The following is a 24014-nucleotide window of genomic DNA, read 5'->3' on the forward strand; positions in this document are numbered from 1 at the left end:
GGGAAGATGTTTAACTTTAGTGTGCCCTGCTGAGCATCATATGATGCAGTACCACATGTTACAAGAGAGTTTACAGAAAGTGACTGAGTTTCAGAGATGACAAGCACTGAGTGCTGATTATTTCAGGAGGAATCTTAATACATCATTGCAATCATCATTGAATAAGAAGGACATAGACCTGCTCAAGCGGGTCCAGAGGAAGCCACAAAGATGATCAGGGGGCTGGAGCACCTCCTTTATGAGGACAGGCTGAGAGAGTTGGGGTTGTTCAGCCTGGAGAAGAGAAGGCTCCAGGGAGACCTTATAGCGGCCTTCCAGTAATTAAAGGGGGCCCACAGGAAAGATGGGGAGGGACTCTTGATCAGGGAGCGTAGGGAGAGGACGAGGGGTAACGGTTTTAAACTGACGGAACATAGATTTACATTAGATATAAGGAAGAAATTCTTTCCTGTGAGGGTGGTGAGACACTGGAGCAGGTTGTCCAGAGAGGTTGTGGATGCCCCCTCCCTGGAAGCGTTCAAGGCCAGGTTGGACGGGGCTTTGAGCAACCTGGTCATGGCAGGAGGTTGGAACTAGATGATCTTTAAGGTCTTGTCCAACCCAAATCATTCTATGATTCTGTGATTGATCCTCTTGCATTAATCCTGAAGGCAAAATGGGAGCATTGGCTGCTTTCAGCAACTGCCTCCCCAGCTGATCTCTTCTTGCCCTCCCAGGACTCCATCTCTCCTGGGACTGGATCCCCAGTGAACACCAAATTCTGGGAAACACCTGCTTATGTGCTGGCTCCAGATTCTGCCCCTAGCACCAACTCTTCCTAAAACCACACTTGGCTTATCCAAGATGCACAGTTCAGTTTTATACTGGATGAATTACTGGAGTTTCTCTTACTGTTGTAGTATAGCAAGTAGCAAGTGTAATACTAGTATTCATTGATTAAGCAGCAGCACAGTGGCATTAGCTCTCCTGCTACATGGTATCTGAGGATCTAAGCCACAGCACTTGAATTTCTTGGATTTTTCTATCATACTTTTATTGATTATCACCTTCTATCATGGAAAGATAATTCATGTTATCTTCAGTTAATTACTTTTTCAATACCTTAAGCATGTGCACAATCTCCAGTCATCAGTAGCATGAGATGCATAATTTGGGTTATAGTAGCACTGGCTGAATATCTCTGTTTGTACATCCCACTGCAGATAATTTTTGCCAGACTTTTGGAGGACTGCAGACCTCCAGTTTACCAGTCCCACTCTCAATCTCCTCATTATTTCAGTTGCACAGATATAATAATTAGATTCTATATTTTTCAAACTTCATAGACTAGGCAGGGACACAAAAATTCCTTTGTAGATCTTTGTTACCACTTTGTATGCCAGTCATTATTTTGCTCAAAACCAAGACCAGGTGAGGTTCGGTCCCTGCTACAAACCTGCTTTGACCAATTTACTGAAGCTAAGCTGGTACACACTGAGCATTTAATTAACATTTAATGTTCTATCTAGAAAAATGTTCAATCTAGCAAAACAATGTCTGAATTGTATTGCATCAGCTTGCACAGGTCTCCACCTTTCTGGGTATGACTGCACTGATGTGCTAGTCCTGACAATTGTGCTTGTGAAGGCTGGCAAAAAATACATGAAAATGTACTGCTCTGACTATACACGTGCTAGAGGTGCTTTATGAAGTTGTCTTGTTACAGAGTTTGAATCACGGAAAATTTGTATTTTTCTTGTCAGAAATGCTACAGACCTGACTCCATTGCAGAGTTTTTCTAGCCCAGTTCTGCCAGCTCAGGAGGAAAGAAGTGCATGCCCAGTGACTGCCCAGGATGGAGGGCTGCTCTCCATCACTCCTGTTTGTCTCCCAGATTGCTTGCTCCTCTATGTAGATATATGGGTATAATGCTGATTTGTTTATCTGATACTAATATTACTAAATTTCTAAAGGTCACATTGAGACCCCATAGTTTTGGGTACACAACAGGTATGCAACAAAATATCACCTGCTCCAAACAACTCATCATCAAAAAAAAAAAATCTGGCCCAATTTCTAATCTTAATGGTCATTCTGGGTAACTCATTCAGGATTATATGATAATAAACAGCCAGTTTCTTGAGCAGAATTGCCTATAAATGTCTAGTTGACACAGTAGCTATGTGATGCATATCCTAATTAATTAGCATGGTTCAGTGATGTTTTATGCTTTTAGTAACATACATCAGTAGTCGTGCTGCAAAGGATATAAACAGGGGGGTTTTTAAGTACTTTTGATCATTAAAGATGCAACATTGAGATTTCTGGTGTGTATGACTCCTGAAAGTATCATGAAATAGGCAAATTATTGAATGCGCCAGCTCTGGGTGTTATTCGAAGCCATTGTGTTTCACATATTTCTGTGTGCTCATGCCTGCATTTTCTCTATTCTTAACCGGGTTTACTCATGCCTTTTGGAATTACTGCCATGCATAAAACAAGGTGCTCATGCTGTGGCCAATAATGAAGGAGCCACAGTGGTTTGGTGTGTCTTGCATGCTTCTCTTGAGCCTCTGCTGCTGGTCACCTTGGAGACAAGAAGTGTCCTGGACTGTCCCCACAATTGCTTTAACCAAGTGGCAGCTCCTACATTTTCTGATTCATGTGTAATTACTGGCATTTCTTGAATAATCTGTGGCTGTTCTGATGTGAGGCTTTTACTATAACCCATGATGGTGACACATTCCCAAAGCTTCTGTATTCCTCCAGGGATAATATTTACTCTTTAATTTGGAAGTTTAGCAAACCTTATTCCAGTTCATCAACAGTGGTGTGAGGAAAGTCCCAGAAGGGGAATAACTCTGCTACCTTTTCCTACAGCTGATACCACAAATAGATACTCCAAGAGGACTGAGTGCATGTTTACAGCGTTTTAACACAAAAGAATACTGAAATACCTCTAGAGATCATGGAGCATCTGTAAAACCATATTTATCTTGCGCCAGCCAGCCCTAATGTATTCCGCGTTCTTCAGCTCTCCCCTTGGCCCTGGGCAATGACCTGAAATAGTTCTGGGTATTAGCATTTTATATATTTTTGGTTAATGCTATTGACTCCAGATGAAGTTTTAATTCTGCCAGCAGTGCTTCTTTAGCATCAGCTCCCCATCTTATTCTACTTCAAAATGTCCTTTTAAATGTTAGTTTAGTTGTTGATAAACTAACAAGAATTGTCATAGTATTGGAGTGCGTATGTGCCCTTAGTGTTCATACCACATACCACGCTCCCATTACTCAGCAATACTTTGGTTACTCACCAATAGCCTTTCTCCTCTTAATAGTACTATGTACTCTTAGTAGTCTTCAGCAGACAATTTCTTTCTTAAATAGGTATCTTTAGGTTTCATAGCCTATAAAAAGCAGGTTCTTCTTCACGCTTACCACATGTTGTATACAGTCCTTGCTCATATTTCATGCCAGCACCTGCTACTGGTGCTACTAGTTCAGTGAGCCCCAGAACTGGCATCACCTGATCTCTTAGGGGTTTATGTCTCATGTTGAATGAACTGGTGCCTAAGAAGATGCAGCGTCCAGATTCTGGTGTCTAATAAATATTGAGTTTACCTCCAAGCCTATACTTAGTGGCAGCGATGTTAGGTTTTCTCTCTTCTGCTCAGTTACCTGTTCACAGTAAACTTGTAGGAACTAATACCTTTGCACTCTATCTCTGTCAGAATAGATTTAAATTGGATCAGTGTGTTCAAACATGACTGATGGGGAACAGACAAAGATACATACTCCTTGACTTCCTTATTCTCTTACTGTCTTCTAAAGACAAGGCTAGAAATTCAACTTCAGGTGGATCTGCTTGATCTATGGGCAGTTAATAGTAATGAAATAGTAATGAAAATTTGCATTGTGTCTTTTTTTTTTTTTTACTGTCTCAGGCAAATCTCATGCTTTGGGGAATAAACTTTATAGGAATCACAGATAATAAGTAGATAATTCATTATTCATATCTGTCTGCTGGGGGAAAAAATGTCACAGAGTGGATAGGTGACTGGACCAACTTTTTGTAATGAGTTGATGAAAGGGACAAAAAAGAAAAGCTCACACATGCTGATTCCTCTGCCTTAAACAATGAACATTTATTTCCTTTAAGATTATTTGTCTTTAAATAAGTCTTGTGAATATGATTAACATGCCAAGATTATCCCGGAGGATAAATTATTCATGCAAATTACACGTTTATAAATGATATACAGAGATATATACAGATTTCTTTAATTTCTCTAACACTCTGGTAAATTTGAAAATGAGATTTTTTTTTTCTTCTGAAAACCTTTCTTTGCAGTGCTGTTAAGTAGCTTCATACTAGATAAAAAAGGATAAACAATGAAAAAAGGGCCTGACTGCAGAGCTTACAGAGTGAAGGAATCGGATAGAATGGAATGGAATGGAATGGAATGGAATAGAATAGAATAGAATAGAATAGAATAGAATAGAATAGAATAGAATAGAATAGAATAGAATAGAATAGAATAGAATAGAATAGAATAGAATAGAATAGAATAGAATAGAATAGAATAGAATAGAATAGAATAGAATAGAATAGGAGTATTTCAGTTGGAAGGGACCTACAATGATCGACTAGTCCAACTGCTGGTTTTGAAGTAGTTCTGTGTGAGAGTGAGCCACATTTAACCCCAAAAGCTGGCAGGATACAGTGTTAGCTCAGATGTAACTTAAATCTAAGAGTACTGTAGATCAGAAATGAATTTTGAAAATTTCATGCATGAAGACATAAGGACATAATCAAATCTCAGGTTTGAGGGAAGACTCCAGCTTCTTGGTGTGTTCACGTCCTTCTGCATTACAGAGGTGCGAGTGCTTCTCCCAAGACACAGTCTACCATTTCAGGAAAGGTGCTTACCTAAGTTTAGGCTGAAAGATAAAACAACCTAAATGAAAAATTTGTGTGCTAGAAGCATCACAGTGATTTTTATCTTGAGATTTTAAAGGGCTGGGAGTTCAGAGAACTGTTTTTTGAAACAGTTCACTGTTCAGAGCTTTATTCAGGTCTTACATGGTTCTTGATGTGGTCTTTCTTGCAGTAACCCATGGCAGTAACATACAGCATTGTGTCTGCCACCAAGGGAAAAACTGTATGTAATCTAGTGGGCGGGCAGGTGGAGAGAAACCGGGGCATCAGCAAAAACACCAACTACTTTATTGTTGCAGTTTTAGTTGTAATTTACTCTTACAAGTAAATTGTATGACCAGTAATCTCATGAAATAAGAAGACATCTGAAGATGATCAGATCTAACCACAGAGCTTGGGCTGGATAAAAATCAAGGCACCAGAAATTAATCCTTTCATGTTTTATGAAAATGCATGGTCAGATTCTTAGATCTGACTTCAGGTATTATGGTTTACATCCAGTGTTGAACCAGAATGATCTGCAAAATCTCTAAAAGGAAATAACAAGTCTAAATACTTCAGATGAGCTTGTAATTTAGTAACTGGAAAGCTGTGTTATGTCATGTTAATAGGCTAAGCATATTACAGTAAAGAGGAGGCTCAAAATTACAAAAGTAGTAGACAGAAGGGGTACAAACCTTACCTTCAGTTTGTGTTACTCCTATAATGATCTGGAGGTCAAAGGTTATATAAAGTACCTTTTTCCAAAGTGCCAACCACATAAATGTTAGCATGATAGGTAGACATTCAAACACTATGGACTTGAAATATACAACGAAAATAAATAGAACTGCTTCAAAACTCAAAAATCCTGTTGCTTGTGACTGACAAATAAGATTGACTTCCTAAGAAGGTGAAAACACATCGTCATGATGCTGCTCACCCCTGGTGAGGCACATAGACCAGCTTGTGTCCCGTGAGTGCATTCCACCTCAGCAGCACCACCCATACCAACACACACGGCAGGAAGACCTGCAGCCTCGTATGGGGTGTATCTGCAGCAAGGGTGGTGGTGATGGCTGCTGCGTTTCTTCAGTGACTGCTGTCGCCCTGTGAGGAACAGTACGCAGGCATGATTCAGCATGTGTCAGAGAAGGGGATAGTTGTTCCTTGTCTGGGTCCGCTGCTACTTGCAAGTTATGTGTTAAGCCTTTGAACACAGAAGTGGCTTGAACTTGGACACCTGGTCCAGGGATCATCAGGTAGATGCCTAAGTGTTCTGAACATTAAATGGAGACAATTACAGGCTTTTAGAAGACAGTTAATGCTTTTAGAACACATTACATTTTTTCCTCTTGGGGAAAACACCAGCCTTACAGAAAATAGGTAAGCATACGTAGTTATGCAACTCGAAGGAGGATTTTTAGAAATCACTTTGTTACAGATACATATTTAAATTTTAGTTGAGCAGAAATTCTACTCAAGTGAAATTTAGACTCTGAAGCATCTCAGTAAGTCTAGAATTTAGTATCAGATGATTGGTTTCTATTTTACAGTACTTCTATTGATTTTAAAATAATATTTAACCCAAGCAGCATTCATTTGCTCTATTGAGACAAGAATTTCCTATTCATTTGGAGTTATTGCTGATGTTCTTACAGAGATTGTTTGTCACCTCTCACAGGACTAACATTAATTTGGTCACAGACTGCTCAGGGGACAAACTGAAAATTGATCTGAAACCCCAGAATCTTTGTTTCCAGGCAGTTCTTTGCCCTGGCTCACCGTGCAGCACCCCAAGCACCAGTGCTGGCACAGGGCAGGCAGCAGGAACATGTGGCCAGCAGCTGGAGAGCATGGGAACCACTTGCAGCAGCGACTTGGGACTGTTACACCAGCAGCATGTCTGTGGGTTACACAGTTTTCCCACTGCGGGAGAGGAGGCAGAAGGGAGCTCTGGATAAGATCAGGTTGGAAAAGATCAGATGTTCTGAGGAGGCAAAAGGAACTGAGCTTATCTAGTCTCCCAAAAGGATTACTGAAAACACGGTATAGGATAAAAGCAGTGCAGCCTATAAGCAGTCATCCATAAGGTGAACAGAGTATATTCAGGTGTTTTGTGAAGCCAGGCTGGAGGAGCATTCCTGCAAGAGAACATTTTCTCTATTGCATAAATAATTAGCAGTGGTGGTGTTTTGCATTTAGGCAACAGTATTGCTATGAAGTAGTCATCAGTAATACAAACAGATAAGAGGAAATAAGAAACCAATTTGGGCCAGAGGATTTAAAGTCACACAGAAGAGGGACAGTTCTTTTGAGATTTGTGGAGAGCTGAAAGCTTTCTACAACAGGCTTTAAGTCCCCTGAACCAGCAACTTGGCTGAGCAGGAGACAAGCAAAGTTTTATTGTTCAGGCATCGGAGCCTCTTTGCATAGTAATACTGACAAGATCTGTGTTACCCCTACCCAGAATTAGTAACTCCATTTGACTGCCTCCTTCCCCTGGTCCTGCAGCAGGACTGGGTGACTACAAAGTCTGTAGAAAAGCAACATTGGTACTGGTGAAGTTCTGTTTCTGCAAGATTTGCTATAATGGGTGAAAATGGAAAAGAAACAATTACCCTGTAATAGTGCTTTGTAACAGATTCTTTTTCAAAGAAAGTGATAGTGAGTAAATTCTAGTATAACCTTCATCTTCTGTGAGACTTTTGCTTCTTTACCCTGTAGCACTTGACTCACACTCCTGTTAGAGGCAGGGGACGACCAGTGTGCCCGGCAGCCCTCCCACTCCACGCTGCCTTCCATCTTGCAGGCCTCCTGCACACATTTAGATCTCTTCTGAGCTCTGTAAAGCAGAAGGAGAGCACAGCTCCTTTGATGATCTTGATCTAAATAGCAAGTTGTCATCTGAATTAAAAGAGAGAGGCTGCAGCGGATGAAAGAGAAGCAATATGCTTTTTTTCTGGTCTAGCAGTGCTGTTATTCTACCCGTGTCCCAAGCCCATACACAAATAATTGGGAATTTGCTGTCTTAATGGCTGTTGGGTTTCTTTATTGTACCTCTGTGGCTGCGTGGGTGAATGTGAAAAGGGTTTTGCACATGTATGTATGTATTTTTGGTAGACACTGCACAGCTAAAGCCTCTTTTAATTTTCTCTCTAATTTATTTTTAATTTTGTACCCCCCAGGGGTAAATCCTTATTATATGATGTAAAATCATCTCTTCTACAAAGCAGCTTATTTGTTGATTTTTAATTTGAGCTAGCAGAGGCAAAGCTGTAGCTTTTTTCCAAACACTGAGAGCTCCTCTGTATATATAACTGTCAAATGTGTGTCTCACTGCAAAATTAGTAAAAAATATAAAACCTAAATCTATCCTCCTAGAAAGGACAAAGAGAGGGGGTTTGTATTTCTCCGTGTTAACAGTATGTTAGACTTCTGAATCTTAAAACATTCTTAATATGTGATTTGCTTTTAAATCTACATTACATTTGGATTAACCTGAGCATGAAGGCTTACATTTTCTAGCGCTGACAGAAGTTAAGGGTTTGTTTTTTGAAAGGGGATCTCCATCAAAAGATGGCAGTGTCTGAAGATGGCATTACTCTGTGCACTCACATGAATTTATGTTCACTGACATCAATATGTGCTTTGGCTTGCTGGAAATGCTGCCTTTAAGCTAACCTGCACACTTTATGGTTTAATATTTGTTTATATGACTGGCTGGAAGCCTTAGTCACAGTCCTATTGAGATAATAACAAAAATACACTGTCTGACATAATCTCTCTTCCCTTTACATTCAGTGGGAGAGTCGTTTGTTTTCAGAACACTGGTTATCTCATCATAAACAATTAGTCTGGAATATGTTAGGTGAAAAAAGGTTTAAAAATATTAGTTCAGGTGTAGGCATCTACATTCAGTCTTTCTGGCCTACAATGCGTACAACTCATAAGACCTGAATAATTAGTTTCCTTTGAGTTGTCATCAAGGGAAATAAAAAAACCCAGATTGTCTCTTTTTGTTTTGTTTTTAATTAAGCATGTTATTTTTTCCCCCACTTTGTTTTTATGCAAAGGTGGTGTTTATTTCTACTCAGGATGTAGACTTTTGAATGAAACTCTTGAGTCCCTCTGCTTCTTATTTTAGAGTTAAGTCAAGTTTTCCCACTTATCTCCCTAACTACCCTTTCCCTTCTCCTTGTCGTCTGAATTCACTGAGAATGCTATCTGTGACTGCTGTCCAGAGGTCCTGTCCTGCTGGCAGCCCACGCCTTCTCCATGCTGTCTTCCCCTGTTGCCTTCTACCGGGTCCCTCTTGCAAAAGCGTGACATTTGAATATGGTGGCTTTATGTCAGCCCCATGTCAAAACTGGGACTCCACCTGCCTCTTCCTTGATTTGTCCACAGCATTGGACTGACATTCAGCGCAGATGATCATCTTCTTTCTCCTGCCCTTGTCCTCAGAAAGTCTTCCACTTTTAGGAGCTATTCATTCCCTTCTATGAATTGTGATGACAATGCCAAAGAAATAGAGAGCAGTAAACAAATAACAGTCCCCAGATTAACGATGTTAAACATGCATTGCTTTTTGCTCAGATATACCCTCAAATGGGATCTGTCAGTTTTGCTCATGTTCATGCTTAACTGATATGTTAATGATAAATGATAATAATAACATGAACAGAGGGACCCCGGTCAGAAGCCAGACTTTCTTGCACACTAAGTAACAGGAGATGCAGCAAGTGAGTGAAAGCAAAGACTAAATATGTTCCATAGAGAAAGATGCAGCTCCTGCACAAGATTTTTTTTGCAGAAACAAATTCTTGATTTTATCTGTCACACTGAATGCCATACATCTCTAAGCTTTCCACTGGGCAAGACAAAGACACATGCTGTGAAGCTAAACCAGTGTTCATCAGAGCTGTGCAGTGCATGCATAAATTCATTTCAGCATTTCTTTTTGCTCTGCCCAGCCTTGTCAGCTGAAACTGATCTTTTGCAGTTTGGAATATCTCAGAGCTGTATATCAAAGATAAAATACCACTTGCCGATTATTTTTCTTACTTCTGTCATTAACAAAGAAAGGATTGAGAAAGCAAAAGAGAGAACCATGTATGTCAGTTAAAATTGTAGAAGATTGAATTTCCACTTGTGAAAACTCTGATTTTACCCATTATCGAGAAGCCATGGATGCGCATTCGTTTTTAAAGCTACCTTATTTGGCCACATGTAAGCAGTACAGTGATCTGTGGCTGGAAATGGAAGCTGGAGAAAGCAAGCACTGGCAAACCAAAGACACCAAAAGAGTCCTTGAGGTGTGTCCATAGTCCTTGCTCAGGCAACCTAATGCCAGTGCAGTTCTTGAGCCTGCTGCTTCCTTCTGCTTTGTAAGTACCACCAAGTTCCTACTGTAGCAAAACCAGATTCAGGTGGGATTTTCACTGTTGGAATAGAGACTGTAGTTTGGTGTCTTTGATTTTGAAACTTTCTCTTTACAATTAAAACAAAGAATCACTCTGAAATGTTAACTATGCCATTCCATTGCATTTATGATTTCCAGCTGGTGTTTTAAAGGTATATCTGGGCTGCATAAAAATTAGAGATACAGTTTCAGTACTTGGCAAGGATCTATCTGTGTGTTTTACACTGATTCTAGTAGGATTTAGGATGTCTAATCTCAAATGCTTTTTTGAAAATACCTCCCTAAATATATTAAAAGATAAGATCTAAAATATTCCTCTTTCTGCATGCTCAAATCTTCATAACAAATGTCTGAAGGGTGGGATTTTCTTTTTCATGAGTTCTGCTGTAAGTTGTTGGTACCAGGAAAGTGTGGTATGGTTGAATGTACCGACTCCTTATTTAGGGTCTTAAATAATTAGCCTACTCACCACCTTGTTTCTGCTACTTCTCTGTGGCTTACTGAGAGAAAGGAGAGGAGAGAGGAGAAAGGAGAGAGGAGAGAGGAGAGAGGAGAGAGGAGAGGAGAGGAGAGGAGAGGAGAGGAGAGGAGAGGAGAGGAGAGGAGAGGAGAGGAGAGGAGAGGAGAGGAGAGGAGAGGAGAGGAGAGGAGAGGAGAGGAGAGGAGAGGAGAGGAGAGGAGAGGAGAGGAGAGGAGAGGAGAGGAGAGGAGAGGAGAGGAGAGGAGAGGGGAGGGGAGGGGAGGGGAGGGGAGGGGAGGGGAGGGGAGGGGAGGGGAGGGGAGGGGAGGGGAGGGGAGGAGAGGAGGAAAGGAAGGAAAGCTTTTTAGCATTTACAGTTTTGCACTCAGTGTCATTACCACTGTAACAAATAATTAGGTTGTTGTATAATAATATCCCATTGGAAGTGTGTATGTGTGAGCATCTGTTAACGAACAATCGTCAAATGATTCAGATGCTTTGTTCAGGTAAATACCCATTTGAGTCACTCAGTGGGGCCAAGATTTAACATCTAAGATGTCTGAATCAACTTCTGAAGTAATTATCCATTTATCTGTGATTGCATCTTATAAGATTTGAGATACTCCTGTGCTGTAGAGAGCCTGCCATTTCTGATGGTATGGCAGCCCATAAATCGCTGAGTCTGTTTGAACCAGAGAGCAAACACGCTTGTGGTGAATGAAAATTACAAGGAAGAATTGGGAAGCCTGAGCAAGTTTTGGTGGCAATTGACAATAATGCCTCTTCTCTTCTGTAGTTTCCACCACTCATTTTGATGATCCCAGGCACTTAGAAAGTCTGCAGCAACAGGAATTAATCTGAGAATAATGGGGGGGGTTGTGTGTGTGAAACTTTCAAGACAGTTCAAATTCCGTTTATGGTGCTTTGGCAGTACAGGTCAACCCTACTTAGATCCTTGTTTAGGCTACAGACTCTTGAAGACCTCCAGTCGTACTGTGTTCAGTCACAGTCAGTATGTCCAGCCTCTTTCACAGTGGGGTCCCATCATCTCTGGAGTTTACTGTAGTGCAAATAAGTAACAGGTTTGCCTACCCTCACTAATGAGTTATTTTCTTTTGAACAGAAAACAATAATAATCCCTAGCCTAGCATGAGGAATGCTTTGACCTTTTGAAAGTTGTGGGTTTGATCTGCAGGCCCTATTGTACTCAGTCTTCACGTGGTGGAAATTAAGTACTGGGTGATTGACAGGGCTCCCGTAGAAGGCAGCAAACCTACCTACTTCAGAAATCGATCCTGGGAGCAGAGCAACCTGTCACACAAAATCTGTGCAGTCTTTCTCTAAACAAGCATGATATTTTGAACCTCTAGGATCATAATAACCATCCTTGGAACAGGATCTGTAATCTGCCCAAAGGTGATGCTGTTACTCTTCTGCTCTAATATTCCATCATATTTGCAAATATTGGTAATCTCCCACTCTGGCAAAACCCTCTTGCATCATGTGTGGTACAACATTTATCAGTATTTAGGGAAAGTATAATGTATGTAATAAACTGCTCTTTTCTTTAGCATTTTATGTGTATATATAAAAGTGAAACTAAGAACACATTTAGAGTCTGCCCAAACTTCACTTGTTTTTCCCGGCATTGTTTACATCTTAAGTGAAGTGACAACCTGACCCTCACATATTACTTCGCCAAGCTGGCTGTCCTAATATCTGCAAGACAAATAAGGTGTATTAGTTTTTACCTCTTTGCAGTACCTATTATATATGGTGCTTTTCAACTGCATATTATAAATGCAAGAGATCTTCTAGATAATTTCTCTTGACAGTCATGTATTTTGTGCATGTAAACCTAACTGTTTGACATAATTCTTCTTGTTGTTTGTTACCACAGGAGAAGAAAATTTGCTGGCAATTTTGAAGAGGAGATGGTGGAAGTATATGATCCTGGGGATAATAGATATAGAAGCCAATTACCTGGTAGTCAAAGCTTATCAATACACCACTCTTACTAGTGTACAGGTAAGAACTCAAAGCATTGTCCCTTTTGAGGTAAGGTACTAGGCTCGATGTGGTCCGTGGTGCAGCCTCCATTGGCTTCAATGCACTGATGGCTATTTCCTGCCTGTGTCTTCTGTGTACTTTCTAATGCCATCTTGTAAGACACATTTTTTCATATTGGACTATTTTTATTACTCAGTATTTTCCAAACTGTACAAAAATATACTGGCTTTCTGTTTATTTTCCTGTGCTAAACCATTCACAATCACGTTTTTTACATAATTATTTAATTTGGTCCTTTAAGGAAATATTTTCAAATGGGCTGAAATGTTTTTTCTCACTTGATATTGTACTTGGAAAAAATATGAGCACTTCTTTTAGAATTCTGTAATTAGATCTGAGTGCAAAAGTTGTCATTAAGTAAGATGAATGTAGTTATGATGAAGTCATACTCTAATGCAAACAGTTAGATGCCTTATGTTATATAACAGCTTAACTGCAACTATCAAAAAGTGTGCTCTCCCTTAAAAAATTATACGTGCATTGAACAAAAGCTAGGGTAGCAATTTTTCCAAAGATCTAACCTGTATATTTTAAATAAAAACACAAAGGAATCAGGCTCCTTCCCATTTCAGTGGAGAAGTGAATAACAGAAACTTTTTTAAGAGATTGGAAATAGTCTGTCTTGGGAAATCATTGCATACTTCATTGCTACTTGTTCTAAAACAAACCTACTCCCTTTTTATGTTATCTCTAAATAACTGGGCAACACTAGATAGTGTTCAGTGTATTTTACACCTTATTTGCCTGAAGTTTGCATTAGAGCCAGTAAAATGGAGGAGCACCAGTTAATGTTCTTCAGAACCAAAGCGAATTAGGAATATATCTCTTCCATAGTTGAAAAGTGATATTGGAAAATACTGAGCTTGTTTAGCTGAATAAGAAGCAAAACTAGAAGTATGAATTCAAGGAATCTGAATGTGCGGTTTATACTAAATATTCACAAATGCCTCTGCCGCCAGAATCTGGGTTTGACAATTCTTTGAAACATGCCCAGACGATGTGATATTGCTTTTAACACTTTTTGAAATCACATTACTCTGCATAAAGCATAAATCCATGTAAACCTCATACTGTCTGATTTTATAGCTACTAAAAGACTCAAAGAGAAAAACAGAAGCTGAATTGCTTATTTTGCATGTTCAAGAGTGTTGGTCCAAGAGTTCTTAATTCCCACACAAGAGTGTGTTGGGTTTGTGTGTGGTGGGTTTTTTTGGGAGCAGGGAAGGGGACTACAGAGGTGGCTCCTGTGAGAAGCTTCTCAAAGCTCCCCCGGCTCCAGGTCAAATCCACCTGTGTGTCAAGGTCAAGCCAATTAGTGATGGTGGCTGTGCCTCTGTGATAACATATTTAAGAAGGGGAACCTGAGAGGAGGAGTCGCTGTGAAGGAAATACCTATGCTAACATGAGGTCAGTTGAAGAGAGGAGGAGGAGGAGGAGGCAGGGAGGTGTGCCAGAGCAGAGATCCCCCTGCAGCCCATGGTGAGAGGGCAGGCTGTGCCCCTGCAGCCCATGGACGTCACTGGTGGAGCAGATGCCCACCTGCAGCCCATGGAGGATCCCACACCGGCGCAGGTGGCTGCAGCCAAAGAAGGCTGGGACTCTGAGGGAAGCCTGCATTGGAGCAGTTCGGGAAGAGCTGCAGCCTATGGGAAGGACCCACGTTTGAAGGTTGTGGAGGACTGTCTCTTGTGAGAGGGACCCCATGCTGGAGCAGGGGAGGAGTGTGAAGACTCCTCTCCCTGAGGAGGAAGGAGTGGCAGAAGCAACGGGTGATGAACTGACAGCAGCCCCCATCCCCTGCACTGCTTGGTGAGAGGAGGTAGAGAAATCAGGAGCAAAGCTCAGCCCAGGAAGAAGGGAGGGGAAGGGGGAAATTGTTTTTAAGATATAGTTGTATTTCTCACTGTCCTACTCTGTTTGATTGGTAAATTAAGTGGTGGTGGTGGTGTTCAAATTAAATTGATGTTCTTTTTCTTCCTCAATTGAGTCTGTCTTTTACCTGTGACCATAATTGGTGAGTCATCCCTCCCTGTCCTCTTCTTGATTCCCAAGCCTTTTATTTTTTCTCCTACCCATCCCTGAGGGGGAAGGAGTGAGCAAGCTACTTTGTGGTGCTCAGTTGCCCTCTGGGCTTAAACCACCTCAAAGAGAAAAGCAAAAGCTGAATTGCTTGTTTGGTGTGTTCATTCATAGCAAGTAGGAATAGCAGACTGAGCAACATGATCCAGGTCATTAAATCCCATCTTCCACAGCCACCAATAAGCACATATCAGAGGTTCGTCTGACCAGACCCATGAAACACCAATTCCAGAAGATGCAAACCATCCTGCTTTTCTGCAATGAACATGGTCTTTAGTGTAAGAGATCAAAAACTATAGTGTGAGGAGGAAGCAGGCACAAGAGTTCGTGGGCACTGCCTGTGCCTCAGCAGGGAATTTGTTAGCTGAAATGAGCTGTGGTCTCTTTTTAGACTGAGAGAGAAAGGAAAGGTGTAACAGGAGAACTGTCATTGGCACAGACAGCATCATGTCCATTTTAGACCTCTTCCACATAAAGATTACAATAGAGTTCAGGTCTCTTTCCCATGTAGCTTGAAAGAAGGAAGAGGTAGAAGCTCAAATTCTGTTGAGCTTTTTTCCAGGAGTGGAATGAATGCAGTGTCTCTTTCTCCCATAGTTGTTCTAGACTGCTCAGATACACATGGAGTGATGGTGAGTACCTGTTGCATTTTAAATTCACTTCATTCCTTAATTTGAATGAGCTTCTAGGTTTAGACAAGCCCAAAGATAAGGTGAGAATGGGACAAGTATGAGATAATGCATCAAGATGTTGAATCAAATGACACATTTTGTGAAATGTAGCCAAACAACACCCTATTTCATTTAAAGATGAAACAGAAGAAACTCAGAGGATTATTCAGCCTGAAACAGCATTGGTCGAAGTGCATAATGGTATGAAATGAAGACTGAAGAAGTGGAAATTAAAAGATTTTAAAAAGCAAGTTTTTCCTAGAGTCTGGTTTCTGAAGAAGCAGACAGGACCACTCTCTCAAGAGCATCTTCCAAAAGGTCTGATCATGCAAGAACACTACCTGTGAGGCCATAAATGCTCTCTGGCATGTAGCAAGAAGTGTTTAAATCCTTTCAGAACTGAGACCTGAGAAACCATTGCTACTACCACAATTCAGTACATCTTTGACTGAAGGCTGTGGGAGCTGTGCTGATGTATACATTGACTGAGAATTAAGCCCCTCATGTCAATTCAGGGGGATTTTATTCTCAACAGACTTTACACCAAGGCTTTTTTGATGGGGAGAATATAAGAGTTTTGAAATTGTCACTTCAATCAATGAGAAATCTTACAGTATTTTTATAGTGGTGGTACATGGACCATTTCAGTAGGAAATCAGTTTTACAGCATATACTTTTTGTCCACATGATATCTCTGTTCCATCATGCAAATTTAACATGTGAGTGTACTAAGCTTGTGGTGCCTTTAGGCAAAAAAAGTTGATCCCAGCAAAAAGCCAAAGTTTAACTGTAAAAACATACCTTTATTGCAATTGACTTGCAGTTCTGCTTTCACAAAAAAACTCCAAGCATCAACAGCTTTGTTTGCCAAGTAGCTTAGGACTGTCAAAGTTTCTAGTTTAATCTCCATCTTTGATTTGTAATTGATATTATCTCCTCATGGTTCCAGGAAAAAACTGAAAATGGTGCCCTACTTTTCCCCACTTTTTCACACCCAAGTCTTTCCTATACTTTCCTTTAAAATTCTCTTTTAGTTTTGGTCTGGGGAAACAGAATTTGCTAATAAACCTTCCTATATGTCTTTCATCAGATGTCTTCAGAACCACAGTGAATGGGGACACACAGGCATAAATTAGAGATGAATATGGTACCTAACCTTTATTTTTGGATGTGCTTCTGATTATCTAAAATCCTCATATACTCTGTAATTACTGTCTGAGAATGTGCACTCAGCTCCATCATAAGATGAAAACAAAGTCTTGTGAAGACTAGAAACACATAATTTTCCCTTTTTTAAAAAAAAAAAAAAAAAAGAACACAACGAACTAAAAGATCTCACTTATAAACTAGGTGACATTAAAAAATTACATTGAAAACCAATGCACAAAATCCAGGGTACTCTTTAGGTACCTGCAGTGCAATCCAGGGGCAACTAGATTTAATAGAACAATCCAAGAAACCCACACCTCATTGTCTACATATCTAAAATGTCATAGACAACTAACATCCCCTGGTCTATGTGTACTAACCTGCTGCTCAGAGCGCAGACTTGGGACACGAAAATGTGTGTTTGAATATCTCAGGTTGCTCCTTCTTTGGTAGCTTTAAGTTCTGGTTCTTTGCATGCCCAGAGTCCTTCTGTATTGATGGAGACAGATGCCTAAATACCTGCCTCCATTTTAAAATTCAAAAGCTAAGTATTCCTACATCAGAGTACCCTGAGGAACTCAATTTGTTTGATATGATCTTAGCATGCCTCAAGTGCTTACAGAAAGCCTGGAGTGCTTTCCAATTTGCAAGAGTAGAGCCACCTTTTACATAAAGGCATAGCTGTTAAAACAGTGGCCCACAGAAGGGGCTTAAATTACCTCCATCTTAGCTGGGGACATTCAAACTCAAGCTTCCCACAGCCATGAAAATGCTCAGGCTTTCAAGTGAAGACTGTTCTCTTGAGGGTACATTTAAAAATTGAGTATACACCAGGTAAAAGGCACAGTAGTTTGTTGATGAATCCATCTGATATCCAAAAACACGTATTTCAAGAAGTGCCAGAAGTGCCAAAGACCAGTCACACTTAATGCTCTCAGATGCATGTGTCCTGATTCCCAGATGGCCAAAAACTTGCAAAATGATCTTTAGTTTCTCTTTGGTACATTAATCTAACTTGCACTAGATTTTGCAGCCTTTTTGCATGTCAGCTGTAGCAGGTGCAGAAAGTGCATTAAATACTCCTGTGTACACTAGCACCTGATCCCATGGACTTTTTTAAAAAACTGTACACTTAACTTTCAGGACTGCCTGTGGTAGTGCTTTCCATGTTTATCCTAATGGTTTTTAAAACAACCCTGGTGTAGGCCTGTGGAAGGTTTAATAACTGTTCAAGAAGGTTGTTTTAACTACTGTTAGAGACACCTTTTATACAGCAAAAATTAGTTCCCCCCAGAGGGAATTAAAAGATTCTGAAGTTCTTGCAGTTATTTAGATCTAGATATTTAATTTATTTGGAACTACATTTTGACTTCAACTTCCCTGTACTGCATTTACACACACACATATATCCTAACAAGTCCATAAGGTCTTCCACTAAGCCTGTTATTATACTAACATTTGTAACCTTTGCTGCCAAGTAAGTGCTTTCTCATCATACCAGACTGCATTGTGAGGCAGACTGTCCTCTCCCTTCTCCCCCATAGTCCCCCCATTAATTAGCTCTCCTTTCAGTAATACACTGTTCTATCCACCTGCACATTACACTGTTGTGTTGCACTCTCTAGAGGTAATGTTATCCTTTTTCTGTGTTATGACATCACATAGAAATCTGGACTATTTCTGCAAGACCTTGCATAGTGGTACTGTAGAATATGCATACGATGTCACAAGAAATAAGGCACTGTCAAAGAGAGAGCTATGTTTCCAAATAGTGATTTATCTGGTAATTTATTCCTTGGGCAATCAAGCCTTTGATTGGCATGATGAAAACAAAGGTAGTAAATGCTGGGATTTATAGACACCATGAGACAGACAATAAAACTACAATGCTGATGTTCTCAGCTACTCTTAGATCACTGTGAGGCTCAGCAGTACATCATACTTCCAATTACCTCTGGCAGTTTTCATACCTCAACAACTGCCACCAGAAAAGGGAAGGAGTCAGCAGGAGTGCTGGATGGCAATAGGCTTTACTTTGTTCTTGGTCCCTGTGGACTCAACGTACGTTGAGGCAGAAGGTTTGAGATAATCTGGGAAGTGAGGAGCAGGGGATGTGCAATATTGAAGTTGTTGATGCACCTTGTCCAGTGCCCACTAACGTGAAATATCTCAAAAACAGAGATAAATTCCACTCCTTCCCTTCCTCCCCCCATCCTATGCATGTAAGATTGACCATACTTTCCTGTTTTGCTTCAGGGCAGTAAGGGAATACTGCAATGTTAATAAGGTTTGCAAATCAGCATTGTGCAGAAGTGTTGCATACCATACATTTCTACTGTAGGGTGTATCTTGCATCTGATTTATTATCGCACTTCAAGTCACTGTTCTGTCTTTTAACTGTGTTACATACCTGTGGTTCGCAAACCATCCCCTACAGCATCCTCAGTCTCTGTACATGGTTTTGGAGTCAACTGAGCTCTCAGTATTCAGAGCTCCTGCCTCTAATCCTGAGCCAAAGTTTTTACTAGCATAAATAAGCAAAATTTCATTAAAGTCAGTGAAACTGTGCCCATTACAACAGTAGAGATTTTGGCATTCTGTGCCCATTTTCTATATTCTTGCAGGTGAAATGCAAAAGCAGAGATTTTTCTGCAGGAGACATCTGTGATTTTTCCTAGTCCAGGGTCTAATTCCCTGCATAGTTTACAGCAGCTGGTGACATGAAGTTTCTAGTAAGTAACCTTGAGAAAATGGTCTTCAAAGCCAATGTTCAGTTATCTTAGAGAGAAGCAAAACAGAAAATAGTTCTTTTCTGCAGAAACACGTGACTGCTGGCAGAGCTGTCTGCTGTCTTAAAATGATCTTTTTCTGACAGTGGTATATAAAATCAGAGGAGGAAGGCAATTAAAGGAAAGGACATTTCAATGATCAGTTTGTTGGTAACTCTTCCTGATATTGTGAGCAGATCTTGTATGAGCAGAGCTGGAGTGCATGTATGTAATGAGAGGAGAGGATGAAGAGGTGTGTCCCAAGGGTGTTTTTTTTTTAAAAAAGTTGAGATGTGATTATTGGTGTTGGTAGTAAAGCAGGTCCATGTGTAGAGAGTTGAGATCAGAGGAACTGTGGGTTGGATGTGACCACCACCTTTCATTTAACATAACTTCAAGATGTCGCTGAATTCCTTCCATATACACAGAAAGCTGGAGCTGTGGTAATCCTCATCTTGGGTGTTGGTGCATGCAAGTCAGATATAGATGAAGGTCTTTCACTAGTGAAAGTTTTGAGGGAGTTTGTGTGTCCACAGGGAAAAAGAGAAAATCCTGAGAACAGATTAAGGGAACTGATGGGAACAGTTATAGAAGTGTCAGTCATGTGGCCCCAAGAAAAAAATTAGAGATCTTGTGGACAAAATACTGATTTAAAGAGGCTTCAGACTGGGAGCAGTCTTCTGACTTTTGTTTCTTCCATGTCACAGAAATTAAACATTTTTACATTTTTTTTGAACAAATGACATCACTGACTGATTCTTTCACCAATCTCCCTGCTTGGAGTACTCCACATTTTGGCTGAATGAAAAAATTAATAGTTTTTAAATTAATTTCATGATTGTATAAAAACCAGGCAAGAAAGTGATTAAGTTGTGGTGAGATAGCAAATAGAAACAAGAAAGGTAAAAACAATGCTCCTTTTTTATTTGAATTGCTTGAAATAACCCTGTCAGAAATACTGCCAGCATCCACCACACCTTCCCTGCAGAAAGTTTCAGTCGCAGGGTAGCGTAATTGCCATGCCGTTCCCCTGGCAGCCAGCAGCCAGCTCTGTGAAGGTTCACATCTGGGCTGCTTTTGTACAGATGAATCAAGTGTGTGTGGTACTGTGAAAGTAGTGTGAAAACAGGCATAGAAAGAGCCCTCAAATGGGCACCAAACCCTTTCTTCCTTTGAAAAAACAAATCAAATGTCAGAAGGTGTGTCTCGTACTGGATATAGCACTTGCTGATGTATTAAGGTTACCAGGTCGCATGCTGAAATTCAGTAGCCATCACATGTACTTGACCATACAACGTTGGATGGATATGACACTGATTTTACTGATCCCTCTGCTCTGGAGAGCAGACAGAGTATAGGGTGCAGCTGATTCTCCGCATGATTTGCCGGAGGGCAGCGCTAATGAGAAACCCCTAACATGAAAAAAAGGGCTTATAACTGGGGGCGAAAAAATCCAATGAATGTTTAAAAAGGGAGATTCAGCCCAGCTGTTTCCATAGGGAGTTTGCTGACCATCCTTTTTCTTTTTGATATCGCTGCAGATTAGCAGTTCACCCTCTGTGTTACAGACCTTTCTTCTAAAGCTTGCCAGCTCTTCTTTCCAGTGACTAACAGTACATTCTTTCTATAGGTGTGCAAACTCATGCTGAATTTGTGAGACCAGAGACCAGATATTTACTGTTAGCAAGAGAATATTTGTCTATGATTCACAAGTATAGTAAAGTAAATGTAATTTAACAAACAAGTAATCAGAGGAAATACATTTCAACATTGTGTATTATCAATAGATTTAGATGCAGTGTGGTATCTTTTAGAGTCAAATAATAATCTTCAATCTCTACAACACAACATTTTTATAATAGAAAGGAGTTTCTGTAGGACAGTATATCAATAGATTATATATTTTTGTATCCTGCCTTCTAAAGCAGCCCAATTCAGAGCTGTCACTGATGAAAACCACAGACAAACATGGCAACTTCAAAGAACGTGGTCTGCACCACATACTCCTATCAGTTTTATTATCTTCCCATGGCAAAATAGGAAATATGTTTTCTTTTAGTTTAGTGAGGTCTGATAACTTCTGTGATTAACAGGAACATTGATTAAAATCGGGTCACTCATTAATTTAACATAATGACAGGGTATGGGCAGTACCTTTTGAATAAGCAACTAAAAAGAAGGAAAATATCAGAGATGATTCTTAGGGAAATACTGGTAAACAACTGACCTTTATGTACTATAAATGAAATTCAAGCTAAGCGTAATTTATCTTCTTTACTGTAAAAACTTTATAGTCAGAAAAATGACAATTAGGTATAATTTTTTTTAATAGCTGAAATAACTAATAACAAACAAAAGAAAGAAAAAAGGGAAAAAAATAAACAAAAAAGCCCTATTGCAGATCAGGTAATCCACAGTCTCACATCTCTTGTTTGTAGAATATATGTGCATTTTTTCTTCTACTAGACAGGTTTATCTGAGGAAAAAAGAAAGGCAGAATGAATTTAGTCCTGTAGAAATGAAATGTAACGCAATACCTGAAAAATAGTTAAGCAATATACACCAGGTTTGTCTTATTGCTTATATTGTAGTAACCTAATTTATTTCTGTCTATCCCATTGTTTAATTATATGTATAAGCTAAGCACAATTCAAGAACTGTATAATGCCAATAAACATTACCTACATTTTATGTTTATATCTGTTGATGCTGCAGTATTCCAAATTGCTATTTGTGGATTAGACCTTGGACTACCAACCCCAACAAGGTGTTTTCCAGCTGCTGTCAGCATTGTTTGTTTGTGACAGATTCTGTTCATGCATCCCTTCATGTTAGTGCTTAAAAGACACATCTTCACATACTTGAAAGCATAGGTATGTTTAAATATTTATGGAATGAGAGGAATTTTTAAAATCTTCCTCTAAAAGACTGTTAGTGGGAATTTACATGCTGCAGGTACAAACGATTTTTTAAACAGACTATTGAAATCACACTAACACCCTAATATATCTCATATTCACAAGAAAATGTTCTTTTTGTGCACTTAGCCTGGAGTAGGTAAAGCAACCCTCATCAGAGCTTCTGTCCCACAATGAACATGCAGTGTCATGTCCTGTGTGTAAAGGTCGGCAAGGCATTCCAGATGTTACGGATTAAAAATATCCACTGAGTCATTCTGTGTCTCTTGAGAGACAATAGTTAGTGGCTGAAAGGTGACATCTTAAATATTCTTAAATAAATAAATAATTTAAAAGTAAAAATTATATTCTTAAATCTATTCTTAAATGCTGTTTGCATGAGTGACTGGAGCTCCTGATTTTGCAAAATCAAATAGTTGATCCAATGATGGTTGAGGTTCACTTACTCACCTTTGCACAGAAAATTGGAAAGATGCTTGCAGACACTTACTGTCTTACTTAATAAGTGGTTTCTTAAAACACCTCTGTGCCTAACTGTTGCATCAGGCTTTTAGCTCTGGCTTCAGCAGTCATCTCTGAGGTGGTATGTGTATGTATGGGGAAGAGAGTGCTCAAATCCTAGGTGTTCATCTGAGGAAGGTGATGGCAGACTGTGCAGTATCTCTGGCTGGTCCTATTTTACTCATGTCCAGCTCTAAGTTACATGTAAGGATGCCTCTTCTCTTCTCCAGTGCAAAGTTTATTGAGTTGGTATAACCTACTGGTTACTGGTGACTTCAGGACAGTGTGGAAGGAAACCATGTGCACTGAGTCAGGTAAAGGTGCCTCTTACTGGTGACAGATTTTGGTTGCTTTCTCCAAGGTGATACAGGTGCCTGCCCATGTGAACTTCTCCTCCATCTTGTTTTGATGCCAGCAACCAGTTAAGTTAGACTCATAGAACAGCCCAGCTTGGAAGGGACCTCCAAAGAGCATCTGGTCCAACCTTTTGTGGGAAAGGGAGCCTAGATGAGATTATTTAGCATGCTGTCCAATTGCATCTTGAAAACCTCCAGTGATGAGGACTTTACAACATCCCTGGGGAGGTTGTTCTAGTGATTGATTGTTCCCAGCGTAAAAAATTTCTTTCTTATATTGAGATGAAACCTCTCCCAGTGCAACTTGTATCCATTGGCCCTTGTCTTCTCCATGTGGCTCCTGATGAAGAGAGAGCCTCCATCTTCTTTGTAGCCACACTTTTTAAGTAGTGGAAAATTGTGATGAGGTCAGAAAACTGTGCGTTAAGCTCACCTGTTCAATGCTGCACTGGGAGAGAATGGGATAGAGTCATTCACACCTTCAGGGGTAGCTGTGAGCAGTGTAAGGAGTAACTGTCTCCCTGCTGTTTGGTACCACCTTCCTTCCATCTTCAGCAGAGATGATGTGTGCACTGTGTGCCAGCGCAGCTAATGAAGAACACACGTCCAGCATGTAGAGGCATGATGATATGAGCTGTGGATTGAGAGGGGAGGTGTTGAGCTATGTCCACATCCCATAGGTTACGCTGAAGACTAAGCTTCCCTCGGATATGCCACCTAT

The 24014-nt window shown here is 40.1% G+C and overlaps 1 protein-coding gene across 1 annotated transcript in view; it reads left to right on the top strand.

Moving 5' to 3' along the window:
* SLC35F1 (solute carrier family 35 member F1) overlaps nt 1–24014 on the top strand; it is a 256678-nt gene that overhangs the window by 189830 nt on the left and 42834 nt on the right. Inside the window, exon 3 of the mRNA XM_074862361.1 lies at nt 12682–12809. Within this exon, the coding sequence (XP_074718462.1) occupies nt 12682–12809 (128 nt within the window). The remainder of the gene's footprint in view (nt 1–12681; nt 12810–24014) is intronic.

Source organism: Strix uralensis, chromosome 3 (assembly GCF_047716275.1).
Source record: "Strix uralensis isolate ZFMK-TIS-50842 chromosome 3, bStrUra1, whole genome shotgun sequence".
Taxonomy (NCBI): domain Eukaryota; kingdom Metazoa; phylum Chordata; class Aves; order Strigiformes; family Strigidae; genus Strix; species Strix uralensis.